Consider the following 14,549-nt stretch of genomic DNA (forward strand, 5'->3'; position numbering starts at 1 on the left):
ATCATGCTAATGACAGTTTGCAGTGAATGGCTTTGAGAATGCATCCCTATGTTGTTAAAGCAACAATGCCCAGGATTGAATTATCTTTTGATGTACAGTTTATTAGCAGAGATAGACACATTTTGCCACTAACTTTTGTCCTAGTAAGCAGTTGTTAATGTATTATTCTCAATCTATTGAGATCAAAATGATATCGCAAAAGTCTACCAGAAGCCATAATATACAGTACAGTATTTCATGTTAGATTTTGAAAGGTCACATTTTTCAATTGTTCTCATTAAGTATATGGAAAACTACAAAGCGGTTTGTAATTCAATATGTTAACATAACATTATTCAGCAGGTTTCATTCGACTTTATGAAGTAAAATTAGTTCATTCTATCGGCTAATGCAAAACGTTTGGCTGTAGCTGTAGGTCTTAAGGCTAGGCAGCAGACAATTCATTGCAAATATAGGAGCAGCTTTATTCTGCAGAACACCTGCCAACTTTAAGAAGGCTCCCATTTATCTGAAAACAGTTGGCTGCTGATTGATGTGGACTTCTTCAAATCATTCTGCAACAGGCAGATAAAGAGTGGCTGGCAAATCTAACTTACAAATACTTCCCTTAATAGGAAATTAAATATTTAAAACGCACACTCAGTATGCTACTGTGATTTGACAGTAAGCAAAGGATTTTGTAATTTAAAGGGACTGCAGTCTATATTCTTAAAGCTCTTTAGTTCAGATTGCAGCATTATTTATCAGAACAAAACATGAACCCAATAAAGCTACCACACCACAAAAAGATTGTATTAAAAGAGCAACGTGGCATGGGTATGTAATATCAGAGTTTACTTAACCAATATATTATTCTTGATTAGAATTACTTTATATATGCATTTATAAAGTATACATCTGTAAGGTTCAGGAGTTTAAAACACTCCTGTACCTCAAAAGGGCTCTCTCACAGCTGGTACACCAGAGTGTAACCACTAACCTGTCCCCCTGCCCCTAGTGAAGGTAATAAATACACAAGTATAGAATACCAAATAGAACAAATGTATCTCTTACATCCACAGGGGCAGTGTTGCAGGGGGCAGGTTAATTGCAAATCAAGGTCTGTCTAACCAGTCGCTACTGTGTTACACACAGTATCAGTGATATTTTCTTTTAAAAGTAATATTGTGCCTCATGTAACACAGCCCACACAAGCCGACTGATCTGCAGTTTTTATTTCCATGCTTGGAAAATCTGAGAGCCTGTTTATATTCCAGTTTAAAATAACATTAAAAAAAATGTAATTTCCCTACAAAACCAAAGACTTTTTTTTTTTTTTTTTTAACTTTTTAGACATAGATAAATGTGTCAAGGTTTTTTTCTCTTTATTAAAAAAGTTTCTTTGGTAAGATACTCACTCTTGAAAAGATTGGAAAGAAATAATAATGTAGAATATAACTCTAAGTACACCAAGCAAACAGTAATATTCTAGCACTGGGGCCACTTTGAAGTTGAGTCATGGGCTATGGATGGTCCCAATGTAAATATGCATTCATGACAATCTCTCAGAAACACAATAACCCAGATGATGGGTTTATTTCTCTATCAAGAAGTTTAAAAGTGCCAAAGACATAGGTATGAAATACACATACTCTCCACGCTTTTTCAAACTCTACACTTACATTTTCAAGCTATATCTCAAGATCATCTTGTCAAATATTTATGAAAGATTCATGAAGTTGTTAGTGACCCACCATGTCTGGCTTGTGGATGGCTACAGTCATTAAGACTAGATCTTGGTTAAGTTATTGAACATACTGTAAAGATGAGACCCCAGGAGCAATGCACATTTTTGAGAATATGTTTTTCAGCCGCAGGCATCTACATGCTACTTTTCTAGGATTCAATTAGAACCTTACAGCAGCTATAAAAAAAGGACCTAATTGACATTTTATGCAATGTTAGCCAGCATGTTATCAGACAGTAGTTTTTGTAATTTGGCACATTTACATTAAAACACCACAATTATAACCCTTGGTGTACATACATTGTCGGATTGAACTTTAAAAACAAATTAGCTGGTACACAAGTTTTGAAGTCCTTCCCTTTGAAGATGGGCCAGGTTTTGATTTTACATTTGCTCCAGAACAAAGCCTGCACAGCTTAACCCTAAGACATGATTGCATTGCTAGTTTGTTAACTTACACAGTTTTAGGTTCCTCCCTCTTTGAAGCTTTCTGGACACTCTGTGAACTAGCTAGCTATCTTCCTGCCACTACCTGTAGCAGCAGGGTGCATTCATGGCAGATGTGAGCTCTGTTCTCAAGGTCAATGAACGTTCTTTCCTCAACTACGCGATGGCAACAATCCAAGCTCTCCTCTCAAAATAACTGACAGGCTCCAACTGCAGCATTCTTTACAGGGGTGTCTGTGTCACAGAGTCAGATTTAGCATACACGCTCCTAATAGTAAACACTAATTAAAGATATCTGGCACTGTCTCCTGCCAACATCAGCACTCTGTGCAAAGATTCGCACACATCCATCCGACACGTGCAGGCGTGTTGCACTGTGCAATCAACAGTGCCAGCTGATACCCGAGTGGAAACTAGAAATGTCATTCAAAAAGAAAAATCAAGGTACTGCACCTGCAGCTACATAAGTAATTGTTACTGGAGACTTTCTGGACCACGTTATCCTGCCTTGGTGTGGCGTTCTGTGCAAAATGCCAAGTTTAATATAACATATAAAGCTAATCAACATTTAGTAAACCTTGCCCTGAATGCTTCACTGTTGAATTCGCTGTGCTCGGTTATAAAAAAAATCAAGTTTTAAGAAAAGGTGATATATATATATACAGTATATATATTTTTTTTTCAGCTGCTCCAAACCAGCACACAGTTGCTGTGAGAAATACAAAACAAGAAATAAAATAAAAGGCTCGAGGGCCAAAACAATGGTTCCATGAACAAACAAAACAATATCTCTTTGCCAAGAGTAAAGAGAACCAGGCTCGGGTCAATCTTGCCAAACGCCAGTACAAAAAGTGAACAGAGCAAGAAAAGAGTCAGTCAGGTTTCTTTCTCCAGCTCCCAGGTCCAACCAAACAAAAGGAAAGCACTCTGTTTTATATAGGATTTCTCTCCAAGGGGCGAACAGGGAACCAGTGCCTGCCAAACAAGACACTAATCAACTAATTACTTAAAAGTCTTCCAGCTGAGAATTATTTTACATTTTGGAGATTATATATATATATATATATATATATATATATATATATATATATATATATATATATACTAGTCATACTTTCACTCCAACTACATATCTGCTACGCTACACAGATTCACATCTTAACCCTTTCAACAGACTAGGCTACTATTTACATTTACCCTAACTTGGCTTGTGTTTTTCAGGCATAATAAAAGCAGATCGAACTTGCATCAAAAACACAAGCCAAGTTAGTAGAAACAATTGGGGCAACCTTGGCCCCCATTGGTTTTACAGTTGTGCCTATTTGCTTTGTGCTGGGAAGGTTGCCCCAATGGTTTCTTGAAACTTGGCTTGTGTTTTTGATATCTCTACTTTAAATGGCTGGGCACTTTTGATAACTTGCTGTTTTTTTTTTCACATTCCCAATGTGGTTTTTTGTTTCATATATATATATATATATATATATATATATATATATATATATGATCCTCAAAGGAGTCACATCAATTGGTAGGTGAGGTCCTGAAAAGAGTGCTGACCAATGCTTAAAAAAACATTATCTTTATTAACATTATCACTGTGACAAGGGTGTAATTGATGTGATTGTTTATAGCAAGCAGCCTAATTTGTTCACTTTAGTGCATCGTTCGTTTGTTTACACAGGTAAATGGAAGGAATATTTTGCATCATAATTGCCACAATCCACCACGGTGCAAATGCGATCTTTTGTCCACTAGCACTCAATTATAGACAGCAAAGTGGGTTCAAAGTGGTCAGAAACACATTGTGCTCAATTGGGATTGTCCAGGAATGATTTGGCACCCTCTACAGGTCTTGGCAAGAACAGCAGATGTTGGCAGAACTTTAGTAGGGTGGAGGTGCTGCTGCTGCATTACACTCCAACAGGTGTAATGCAGGCATAATTAAACGCATCATATTTTAAGAAAGGGGCCAACTGAGAGTAGAAAATCTAAATTACAATAGCAGCAATTATGTCATTATTATTAAAAGTACAATCCAGTACTTTCTGATTGCCATGCAGTGGCGTGAAACCTTGTCTCCTGAAACCAAGTTTCAACAAACAGTGGCTCCGTGTTCCCTCAGCTTAAGACTCATCTTTTCAAAACAAATTATTTTGCAAGTCCACCATTTTAACATATTCAACAAAACAAGCAACCTATATTTAGATATTCTGAATACGACAGCGACAAATGTTCTTGTAAAATAACGTAATTATACTTCAAATGAACAATGAGCTATTATTTTTATCAGAACCCTGTCATTTCAGACTAATTATGTTAACTTGAGTGTACATTATTCATGATAATTAAATCTCTCCCAGCAAAGAATTATTTTAAATAGCTTTCATTTTACATGCAGTGCTTCTGGCAGATATCAGCAGTATTTGACTTCTCTGATGTAATGGCTGCAAGCGTTGTCACACGTATTTAAAATGTAATTGATTCACTAGTTCTCTATTTATACATTAACATCACATTATGAATAACCTTTTTTTCTTAATATTTTAGTTCTAATGATGTCATATTTTTGGTCACATGTCTTACACAGCTGCATCATAACACTTGCCTTTTTGATGGGTCACGTCTTGACTAATTTCAATGCAACACAAGTATTACTGACTCAAGAATCACTTAGCATGCACTCTGTTCCTTCTACTGTGCTTGAAATTATAATCTCAAAGATGGATCTTGTCAGTGTAAATCATTATTTTCTTTTTGTATGTGTATGGTATCAGTTTAGTTATGGTTTGTTTAATTTTGCCTAGGGCTAAAAAGATATAGCTATACCCTGCAGTTTTTTTTTCCTAAGCTACTCAATAAAAAAATGCTTTCATATTAAATGAAGTACAATCCTTTATTTTTATTTTTATTTATTCAAATTGAGACCGAGGCCTTTTTTACAAGAGTGTCCTGGCAAGATGACCAGAAACAGACAGCAGTAATTTCATGTCCTGTACTCGGTGCTGTGTGGGATTCCTGTGAACAGTATCCAGACCTGCTTTATGGGAGTACCCCACTCTACCCAGTATGTGATCTCCAGTTAACGGGGTGACTCTGGGGTCTATTTTAATTATCTAAATAGTGGCGGATCTTAATTTCTGCCCTAAAATTTAAAAAACTGCATTTTTACAAACCTTATTTCACTGCCATATGTAGTAATATACATTGGTCAATAAATCTCTCCTGGAAACCCCAGCTTAATTATTTATAAAGTGCGGCAGTATTTACATTTGTTCAGATCATTCAACTAGACCTCCTTTTGTCTTCTGAATGTTTTAATGTGTCTATTTTAGATTCCACAATCATGCTTGATGATTACAAAGCAGTAACAAGATGTTATAATGTATAGGAGTACTGAAAAATCTACAGAAAATCATATCTTGTTTGACAGGTCTACAGCTGTGGCCAAAAGTGTTGCATCGCCTACAATTTTAGGACTGAGACATAATTAAAATAGAAATATATATCAACACAATTGAGATCTGTTATTTAACATCATGTAATCAAATAAACTACAAAATGTCTACCGGTAGCCATAATAATAGTACAGTACAGTGCATGGGGGGTGGGGGTGAACAGGTGCTTCCATATAAGTCAGGAATTGGAGGAATAATTAAGAAATGGTCACGTATCCATCAAGAAAAAAATATATAAATCTTGTAGACCTGTCCCATCAAAATCAATGTCTGAGCCCTCACCCTGTTGACAGTGTTGTGGCAAGAAATTGAATAACTGTGGAATAAAAATCCAAAATGAAGTAAAACGGATGAAGTGAATGTGACACATCTCAGACTTTTAAAAAACATATTTGACTGGGCAAGGAAAAGAGAAGCAGTGCTGAAAGTAATGATGTAGGCAAATTGATTTTAAACCCTTAGCAACAATCTTTGAGAAACCCTAGTGCTAAACTCGGGAGCGCTCTACCCTCTCAGTACAAATCTAATGAAGGAAGGCACAGCCGGAGTATTTTATCACAGCCATTAATAAGTGATTGGATAGTGAATCATTTCTTATCTTCAAATCCCATAGGGCTCAGCTAGGAGACTTTTGCTCACTTTTTTAAATGCAAATTTTGGATTTTGTCTCTAATTATCTCATGCAGCTCCAGCCTAGGTCATCATGGTTGTTTTGCAGAATGTCCATCACTAACTTGAATAAACCAGTTGCTTGAATTTGAGTGGAATGAATGTAAAGCACTTGGAACTGCTGGTGCCGTGACAGGCACTATATAAGGCTTTTCAGATTAGTGCAACTACTTGTACCTCACCCAACTATATACCTCCACTTCACTAACACTATTTCAACACCGTCTCTCATTTGATTTAAACTATCAAAAAGTCTTTAGAAAAAACAGAAAAGGGTAGGGAGGGGGGGCTCACAGACAAAACATACTCTGTCGGGGATGATGCGTTCAATTTTATATTCCACACCAAGGCACGATCATTTAACATAGCTGGTAACGTGAAAGGATTGCCGAAAAGTACAAAAAGCCCTTCATAAAGGTTAAGATGTTCCATCATAATGCAGCAGTCAGATCCACAAGCTGGCCTGTGTACTACAAAAATATCTTCCTATACTGCATCAGACCTATCAACACTTTCAGATATGTTCAATGTGTACCCCTGTTCCATATGTTGCTATGCTTTGTAGTTCATTCAATTTAAAGGCAAGCTGGTGGAAAGTTACCTGGAAGGACACATTGCTTATTTATTATTATTATTATTATTATTTATTTCTTAGCAGACGCCCTTATCCAGGGCGACTTACAATTGTTACAAGATATCACATTATTTTTACATACAATTACATTATTTTTTTAACACATTATTTTTTACATACAATTGCCCATTTATACAGTTGGGTTTTTACTGGAGCAATCTAGGTAAAGTACCTTGCTCAAGGGTACAGCAACAGTGTCCCCAACCGGGGATTGAACCCACGACCCTACGGTCAAGAGTCCAGAGCCCTAACCACTACTCCACACTGCTGCCCTATTTGGGTATGATATATGGAAGTTGTCAGTGTCTTGTACTCTTCCTGTGTCTTGTAATAATATATCTTATTAGATGTGTGTGTGTGTGTGTGTGTGTGTGTCAAATGCATGCATTGGGAGTGTGTTTATTAGAAAGACCAAGAAAGGGTATGGGAGGATGCCAGCGGTGCTGGAGAAACAGTTCAGAAAAGAAAGAATTGTTGAAGGATGGTGTAACCACAGCTTACTTATAAAAAGGCTTATTTAAAGCTATTTTGTTAGACCAGAGGAAGAGGAGAAGACTGCCGCACACGGTGTCTCTGAAATGGGTAATTATGTGCATTAATACCTTTTTGGTATTGCATGCTGTTCTGTAAGTTTAATAAAGTATTAGTATTAAACACATTGTTTTATTGAGCGAACCATTCTGGGTAAATCCATAAAATAAGACTCACACAGTGAGCCATTTAACAGGATGATGTTCAACTTACAGGATATGGTACATCATATAGAGACTGGGAACGAATAACATTTGAAAACTACATGTCCACTGGCCCCCAGTACTGAAACATGTGCCTATATCTGTGAATGGGTATGGTTGTAACACATATCTGGGGTTTGCAGTGGTGCAGTTTCCACAATTGCAGTTCCAATGTTTATCTGTATTCTATTCATATGTATTTCAATGTTTCTCTGTATTTATGGGGCTACAATACTCAGACACCCAGTTTTTGTGGATCAACACTGCAGTTTTTTTTTTTTTTTTTTGCACTAGTCCTTTAATCTTCTCTGTTTGATGATCTGGTATTTGTACTTTACAGTGCTCTCAACCTGTGATACCTGGAATAAATTCCACTTTGTATTATAATTCCTGGACAAGAGAGAGATGAAAGACTCAAGAGGAATCAGTCACCAGAGACCCTATGAAGACAGCATTCAAGAAACATCTGAGAGACTTTTAAATATTGTGTTGCTTTGAAGGGCTCAGTAGTTCAAAATCAGTAAAAAGCTTTTTCTTAGGCAGTTGTAGACTAGGCTATATTTTTGCTTCGACCCATGCATAATTAAGCATTGTTTTAAGACCTGGATGGTTCAATTAAACAATTAATAACATGAGTGGAACAATGACCAGGGCTCACTACTTCATAATAGCTGTGGCACCATCAGAACTTGTATTTAATCCAGGCCCTTCCCTATATTCAGCCACTGGTTTAAATCATTCAAAGAAGGGGGTTAAGTGAAAAACAAAGTCCCTAACCGGGCGTGCAAGCTTGTTCCTATTTCTTAATATTTAAAAGGCGGTCGTATTTCAATCTGCGACTGTTTAGATTAATTGAATTGACTCAGAGACAGTTGTATAACATGTGGCCTGTTCACAGCTGTTGATGGAAGAGCAAAAAGCAACTCAACATGGTCATGGTAAACTGAAGGAATTCCATAAATCTACAATAAAAGAGAAGAGGGAGGCAAGGCCTATAAATAGCTGCTCAATAATTGCATGCTAACATGAGTGAATGTTTTATGAGCTGTGCTTTTAAATCCTCTTTGAACAGATACTCGCTGTCATTGAGGAGGTCATTATACAGCATTGAAGTACAATGTGTAGTCAAATGTCTTTATTCCAGAGCCCCACCTCTTTAAATCAGAAGGCAATGTTTTAACCTTTGATCAGTTTAAAAAAATGAATATGCCGAATTAGGTTCCTTACTCTGATCAGTTCAGCTTCTTGTGCTGAAAATGATTTTTGTTTTTTTTCTAGCATGTTACCCTACATGTACACTGCCTGGTTCCTTTATTAGAACCTGTATATTTCATTGGGTTGAGACCCTGGTTGCCTTGAGGGGTAACCTGTTAATGTAAACCCAAACATCCTCATCTTCTGTAATCTGGCAAGAAAACAATGATACTCATGATGGTTAGATTATAAAGAGTAATACAAATATTTTTGTATTACTCTTTTTTGTACATTATGGACCACATACAGTTTCCACTTAAGTGGGATAATGCAAATGAAATACTTTGAAGGTTTTGTTTTGTGTATTTGGTATTAGCCAACTCACCTTGGGACATTTCGTTTTGAAATGTCAACTTCACTTGAAGCCGCTGGCAAACAGACTGAAAGCACTGTAGCAGCATTGCTATTTCCTCTGAGATAAACGTGCTGGTGGCCTCTCTGGCTGAAAGCGACATCCAAGATACTCAAGCAGCTTAGAATTCAGTGCTCAAGGCATTTTTCAAATGACAAATCTAAACCTATTGCGGGCACGCTTAGGAACATGTGAGACTGCAGCGAACTCGCTTCAAATTCAGCCTGAAGGTTTTATTTGTTTTTCCCTTAAAGATTAATAATAACAACATTATTTAGTTTTACCACAGACCCCCCCCCCCCCAACTTTTGTTGTATATTAGATTATCATGCACAAAGAAGCATTTTGTGCTTTCTAAAAAGATAATCAGTAAAGGCATAGTTGCACCTCACAGATCAATATTAATGTAAGCACAACCTAAGGATATACAATGTATTGATAATGTCTCTAGTATGTCTCCTAGCAATTGCCTGTTTCTGTGCATAGGTTCCTATACAACATACTCAATTATAAACCTCAGATTGTCTCAGCAAACAGGTTGAGTTGAGCTGTCATTATCTCACATTATCTAAAAGCAGAAAGAACTTTATAAATGGTTCGCTTTAAACAATGACATAAACCAGGCAAAAATATAACTTAGAAACTGTATTATTACTGTATTAATACTGTATTATTGCACTTACTGTAAACTATACTGTATTTAAATATGAATCTTGCATTGTAATTGTCTACTGCCCTGTAACACCTGTAAGTCGCCTTGGATAAAGGCGTCTGCCAAATTAATAATAATAATAAACTAACGCATTCTGTAATTAATCTGTCAAGGTACAGTTGGCGTCGTCACACTTTTATGTTTCTAAATGAAAAGAAAAAAAAATCACATCACATTATGATTAAATGTTATATACAAAATTTAAGAGTCATTTTATTTAAAATATATTCTTAAAATGATTTTTTTTATTTTTTATTTCTACATTAAATGAAAAATAATGAAATCACATCTTATCACAAGGTGAGGCACCTGCGATGTGGACACACCGACTTTCTTTGCAACAGCAGCCTGAGAAACCACAGAAGACTCCAGCAGCTCCTTCAGAGTTTAACGTGACTTACGCAAGTTACGCAAATCACAGCGTAATCACATACCCAGTACACTGTATTGCTCTGAAAAGCAATCTCTGTTCATCGTTTGAAATTACCGTATCCCAATTAAACGACATAAATAGCATTGGGAATAAGTCTCCCAGAGTTATATCCCATTTAAGCAGCAATCCCGATTATCAGTATCCCGATTAGGCGTGTCAACTGCATTTCCATGCTGATTATTAAATCTTTGTTTTACTGCTTGTATGATGCTAAGGTCTTCATGTAAAAATCAGATAGTACACACTAGTAGTAGTCAAAATCCATGGCTTGAAATACACTCTCAAATACACATTCTTTTTAAAATCTAACAAAAATGTTCAATCTAAATATTGCTGATACTCTAAATTAATCCAGTTGAGACTTTCTTAATAGAGAAGATATAACAGAATAAACAAAAATACAAATAAGGTTCATGAAAACAGGTTTGTAGGTTATACATTTTGCTTAATGACTCATTAGTGTTGGATTTTACATTTATACCTGTTTCGTATTAATATGTATAAATTAGAAATGTGAGAAGAACCAAACCCAAAAAGGTGAACTACTATATAAAGACCTTTATTGCAATTGCTTTTGCTTACTAACAAGTACACCAGTTACCATTGCTGTGTGCTCTGCAGGGTACGAGCAACAAAATAAATAACAAAGCATGTAACCGTAACAAAAAAAAGAGGGGAAAGGGGAACAATTACGTAATTAAACAAAGAACGTGGTAGAATCTTTTTTTTTTTTTGTTGCAAGGTCTTGCTATCCACACTAAGAAAGAAATGTCATTTGTGATCAGGAGAATTGGCAGCATTTTTTTTCTTTTTTTTGCATGAAAAGTTCTTTTCTGACAGGAACGTAAGTCGTTGATACAGCAGGGGCTTCAACTCTCATCTGCTTCCAGGTTTATATTATTTCCAAATTTGGCATAGAGCTGAACTTTCAAATCGGCCAACACTTGCAGTATGGCTGCCACTCTGCCCTCGTAAACTTTGATCTCGTCTTTTAGCGATTCCTGTGGAAAACAACATTGAAATTGTCAATAACACAGCAGGAGAAAGAAACAAATCTTTTTATTTTAAAAACATACTGTTCAAAACAACATACAGAATCAAGCTACAGTCAGAACTAGACCTCAGCTTACTGTAATTCTACTGTTTCAAAAAATATATAATGAAGAAGAAAAGTAATGGATAAACTGAAAACTCACTATTTTAATCATACTACCTACAGCATTTTGGTTCCCTCCTCCTTCTTCAGACAGCATGGTAGAAATAGCTAGCGGTACTGATGCTGTTGTTTAGGTTTGAAAGTAGAACACAACAGATGAATGTTCTAAGAACACTGTGACATATTTTTTATTTCTTGTGCCCCATTATTTTACCCCAAACTCCCCACAACAGCTCAGGAGAACTGAAGGGTTAGGGTTGGATTTGTGGGCATCCTCCGACCCCACCGCCAAGTCAGTCGTCTCTTTAGACCCAAGGACTCGACAGTACATTTCAGTTTTTGTCTTGTTAAAAATTATAACATTTTATACTGTACCATAAAAGCATACATATTTAACAACAAAAAAAGTGAAAATGCTTGATACAATATTGTCTTCAAATTCTTTAAAAATCATGACCAGTGCATACATCCCTTAATTGGTATTATAGCTTTACATTATTCTGGACCTGAGCTTATTATAACTGCATCTTTCATTTTAGTAGACACCAATACTGATGTGATACAGCCATCTGAAACATTTTTGTATCAGACTGCTTGTATCTCCTATCAGATGGAAATTACATCACATCAAAATTAGCTATACTGATTAATTATTCTTAAAAAATATATATACTTTTCGTGTTGAGAGGTCAGTAAGCCCACGCGGATATCAGCTGCACCATATTGTACATATAATATTAAAGCACAAAACGTGACCGGTTTACCTTTGCACCTTCTAACATGTCTTGCGTCTCCTCCTGGGAATGGCTAATAAAGACATCTCCAATCTGATAGGGGATAGCTATTGAATCCTCATCATCTAACATCATGATGTCATCACTAGCGTCCTCCAAGTTCTGCAAAGATTTCTGTAAAGGAGTAGTGACATTATCAGCAATATAAGTGTATAGAAAATGGATAATATGAATATAAACAGCTCCTTTAACCAAAAACAGTGCACGCTGATTTAAGAAACAAAAAAGGGCAGCATTTTCTCTCAGTCAATTATCTGGCTACTGTGTTGACGTGTTCTTCAGACATTTGTAAGTGATTGTGCAGAGAAACAAAGAGTTGCTGAAGTCTAAAATGTCACAGGCATCCGGCAAATTAAACAAGACATTAAAGGAAAACATAATATCTGGTGTTACTTGGGAGGCATGTGTATGTGTGTACCTGGGCAAGGGCGTCTGCTATGAAATAAATTACCTTTTTTGCTTCTATTTCATCTTTAAGTTCAGACATCCGATTTGTGTTTCTTGCAAACTTGTTTATCTTCTGCTGATCTTCAAAGGTCACATTAACATCTTCGACTGACTGCAATAAACAGGGAGAATATAAATGTGTATGTCACTGAAATTAATAGACAATAGCAAGGGGAAACAATATTAGTTTTCCATTAGATTTTAAATTACTTTGGAATATGATGTGCAGTGCTTATTTTATAATGTAAAAAATGTATCCTGAGCACCTACAAAGCTCGGAGATGTAATTTACAGTAGTGTGCACATTATTCCGAACACCTCAAGATTTGTCATTTATATCCTTTATATACACACCTACCTGCATGAAAACCTCTGGGTACGAGAACTGCAATTTGCAGTCAGTAATCAGTGATAAAGAAACAAAAGCATTCATGTGAAAATGTTAGACCACTTTGTGCTTTAATTAGGCATCTTAAACAGCTTGTGGCTATGTGTTTCTTTACACTTACTATTTTGAAAAATGTCCAAGATTTTCAGTTCCAGTGGTTTAATTTCATATGCAAACCAAAACAACATAAGTAATGAGGTGTTTTAATAAATGTGCACACTATAACATCCACAAGCACGCCTACTGTACATTGACTTAGAGTGACAAAGGAAAAGAGGTTTCATTGTTGGTCCCTACTGCTAAAAAAATACCTTTAGTAACGAAACACAAAGTCTGCTTTTGGATGCAAATATACAGAACGCTAAACTAATAAATATAACAAAAGGGGGGCGTAAGTTTATTTTGTTTGGTAGTAAGCAGTTGAATTGAGAGGCCTGCTATGCGAGTCAAATTCGATTTCTTTCCAGCACATTTATTGAAACGTTAACACGTATTTTGCTTAACTTCAAACAAAAATTGCTGACCAACATACATCGTTAGAAAAAAATACGCCTTTCACGAATAAAAAATACAAATCGATCAGAGTATTTAGTATACAGTACTGAAACAGCCATTTTAAGTTATGGTGGTAAACGTGTACTTGTAGGACTGTTAAGTCTAATAATATTTTTGTTAAATAAAATGCAAAAAAGAGCAATCGACGTTTTACTGAAATTTGGAAAATATGTTAAAGCTCCGAAATACAGAGCAATGTACAGCAACTAACATGTCTGCACACATCTCGGTATCTAGAATGCAATGCGGCGGCGTCTCAACTGTCACACCCAATAACCGGAATTGTAATATCGTCGGATAACTAAACATTAACACATCGTTTTACAACTAGATATAACAAGCATTCTGATTTAAAATATGTTATTTTTAAAATGTATACAATTCTGTAAAAACCACAGAATATCCCTGTTATTCTCCCAACAAATACTCACCACTGTCCCTTTCATGGTGGCTGCCATTTTTATAGACTAATCCATTCCTCAACTAACATAATTATAATTAATTGACATGTATATTAAAGTGCATACATGGCTATTGTACTATTATTGTTTGATATTTGTAAAGTATATTTTAAAATAGTAAACGTTCACTACAATAAATGTTTCCTTTTAAGATGTTTTTAGTTTTTTTTTTCGCTAAATGTACTATCAATAAATGGTACGTTCCGCTTAAAGGGAATGTAAACCGCGTGGGAGGGTTTTTAGCTTTGCCGACAAAAATAGATTGCGTAGGTACCAGTCACTCCTGTAGGTGGCACATTCTCATTAAAAGTGAGAACTGCAGTGTGACAACT

General features: G+C 35.9%; 1 protein-coding gene across 1 annotated transcript; it reads right to left on the reverse strand.

Moving 5' to 3' along the window:
* Positions 1-10,959: 10,959 nt before the first annotated feature.
* LOC117429645 (prefoldin subunit 4-like) lies at positions 10,960-14,322 on the reverse strand. The gene is made up of 4 exons (XM_034049405.3): positions 14,188-14,322; positions 12,818-12,925; positions 12,337-12,480; positions 10,960-11,417 (listed from the first exon to the last, which is right to left on the reverse strand). The coding sequence occupies exons 1-4, from the start codon at positions 14,212-14,214 to the stop codon at positions 11,286-11,288; spliced, it is 411 nt and encodes a 136-aa protein (XP_033905296.1). The 5' UTR covers positions 14,215-14,322; the 3' UTR covers positions 10,960-11,285.
* Between the last annotated feature and the right edge of the window lie 227 nt (positions 14,323-14,549).

The sequence above is a fragment of the Acipenser ruthenus genome, chromosome 29, assembly GCF_902713425.1.
Source record: "Acipenser ruthenus chromosome 29, fAciRut3.2 maternal haplotype, whole genome shotgun sequence".
In the NCBI taxonomy this organism is placed as follows: domain Eukaryota; kingdom Metazoa; phylum Chordata; class Actinopteri; order Acipenseriformes; family Acipenseridae; genus Acipenser; species Acipenser ruthenus.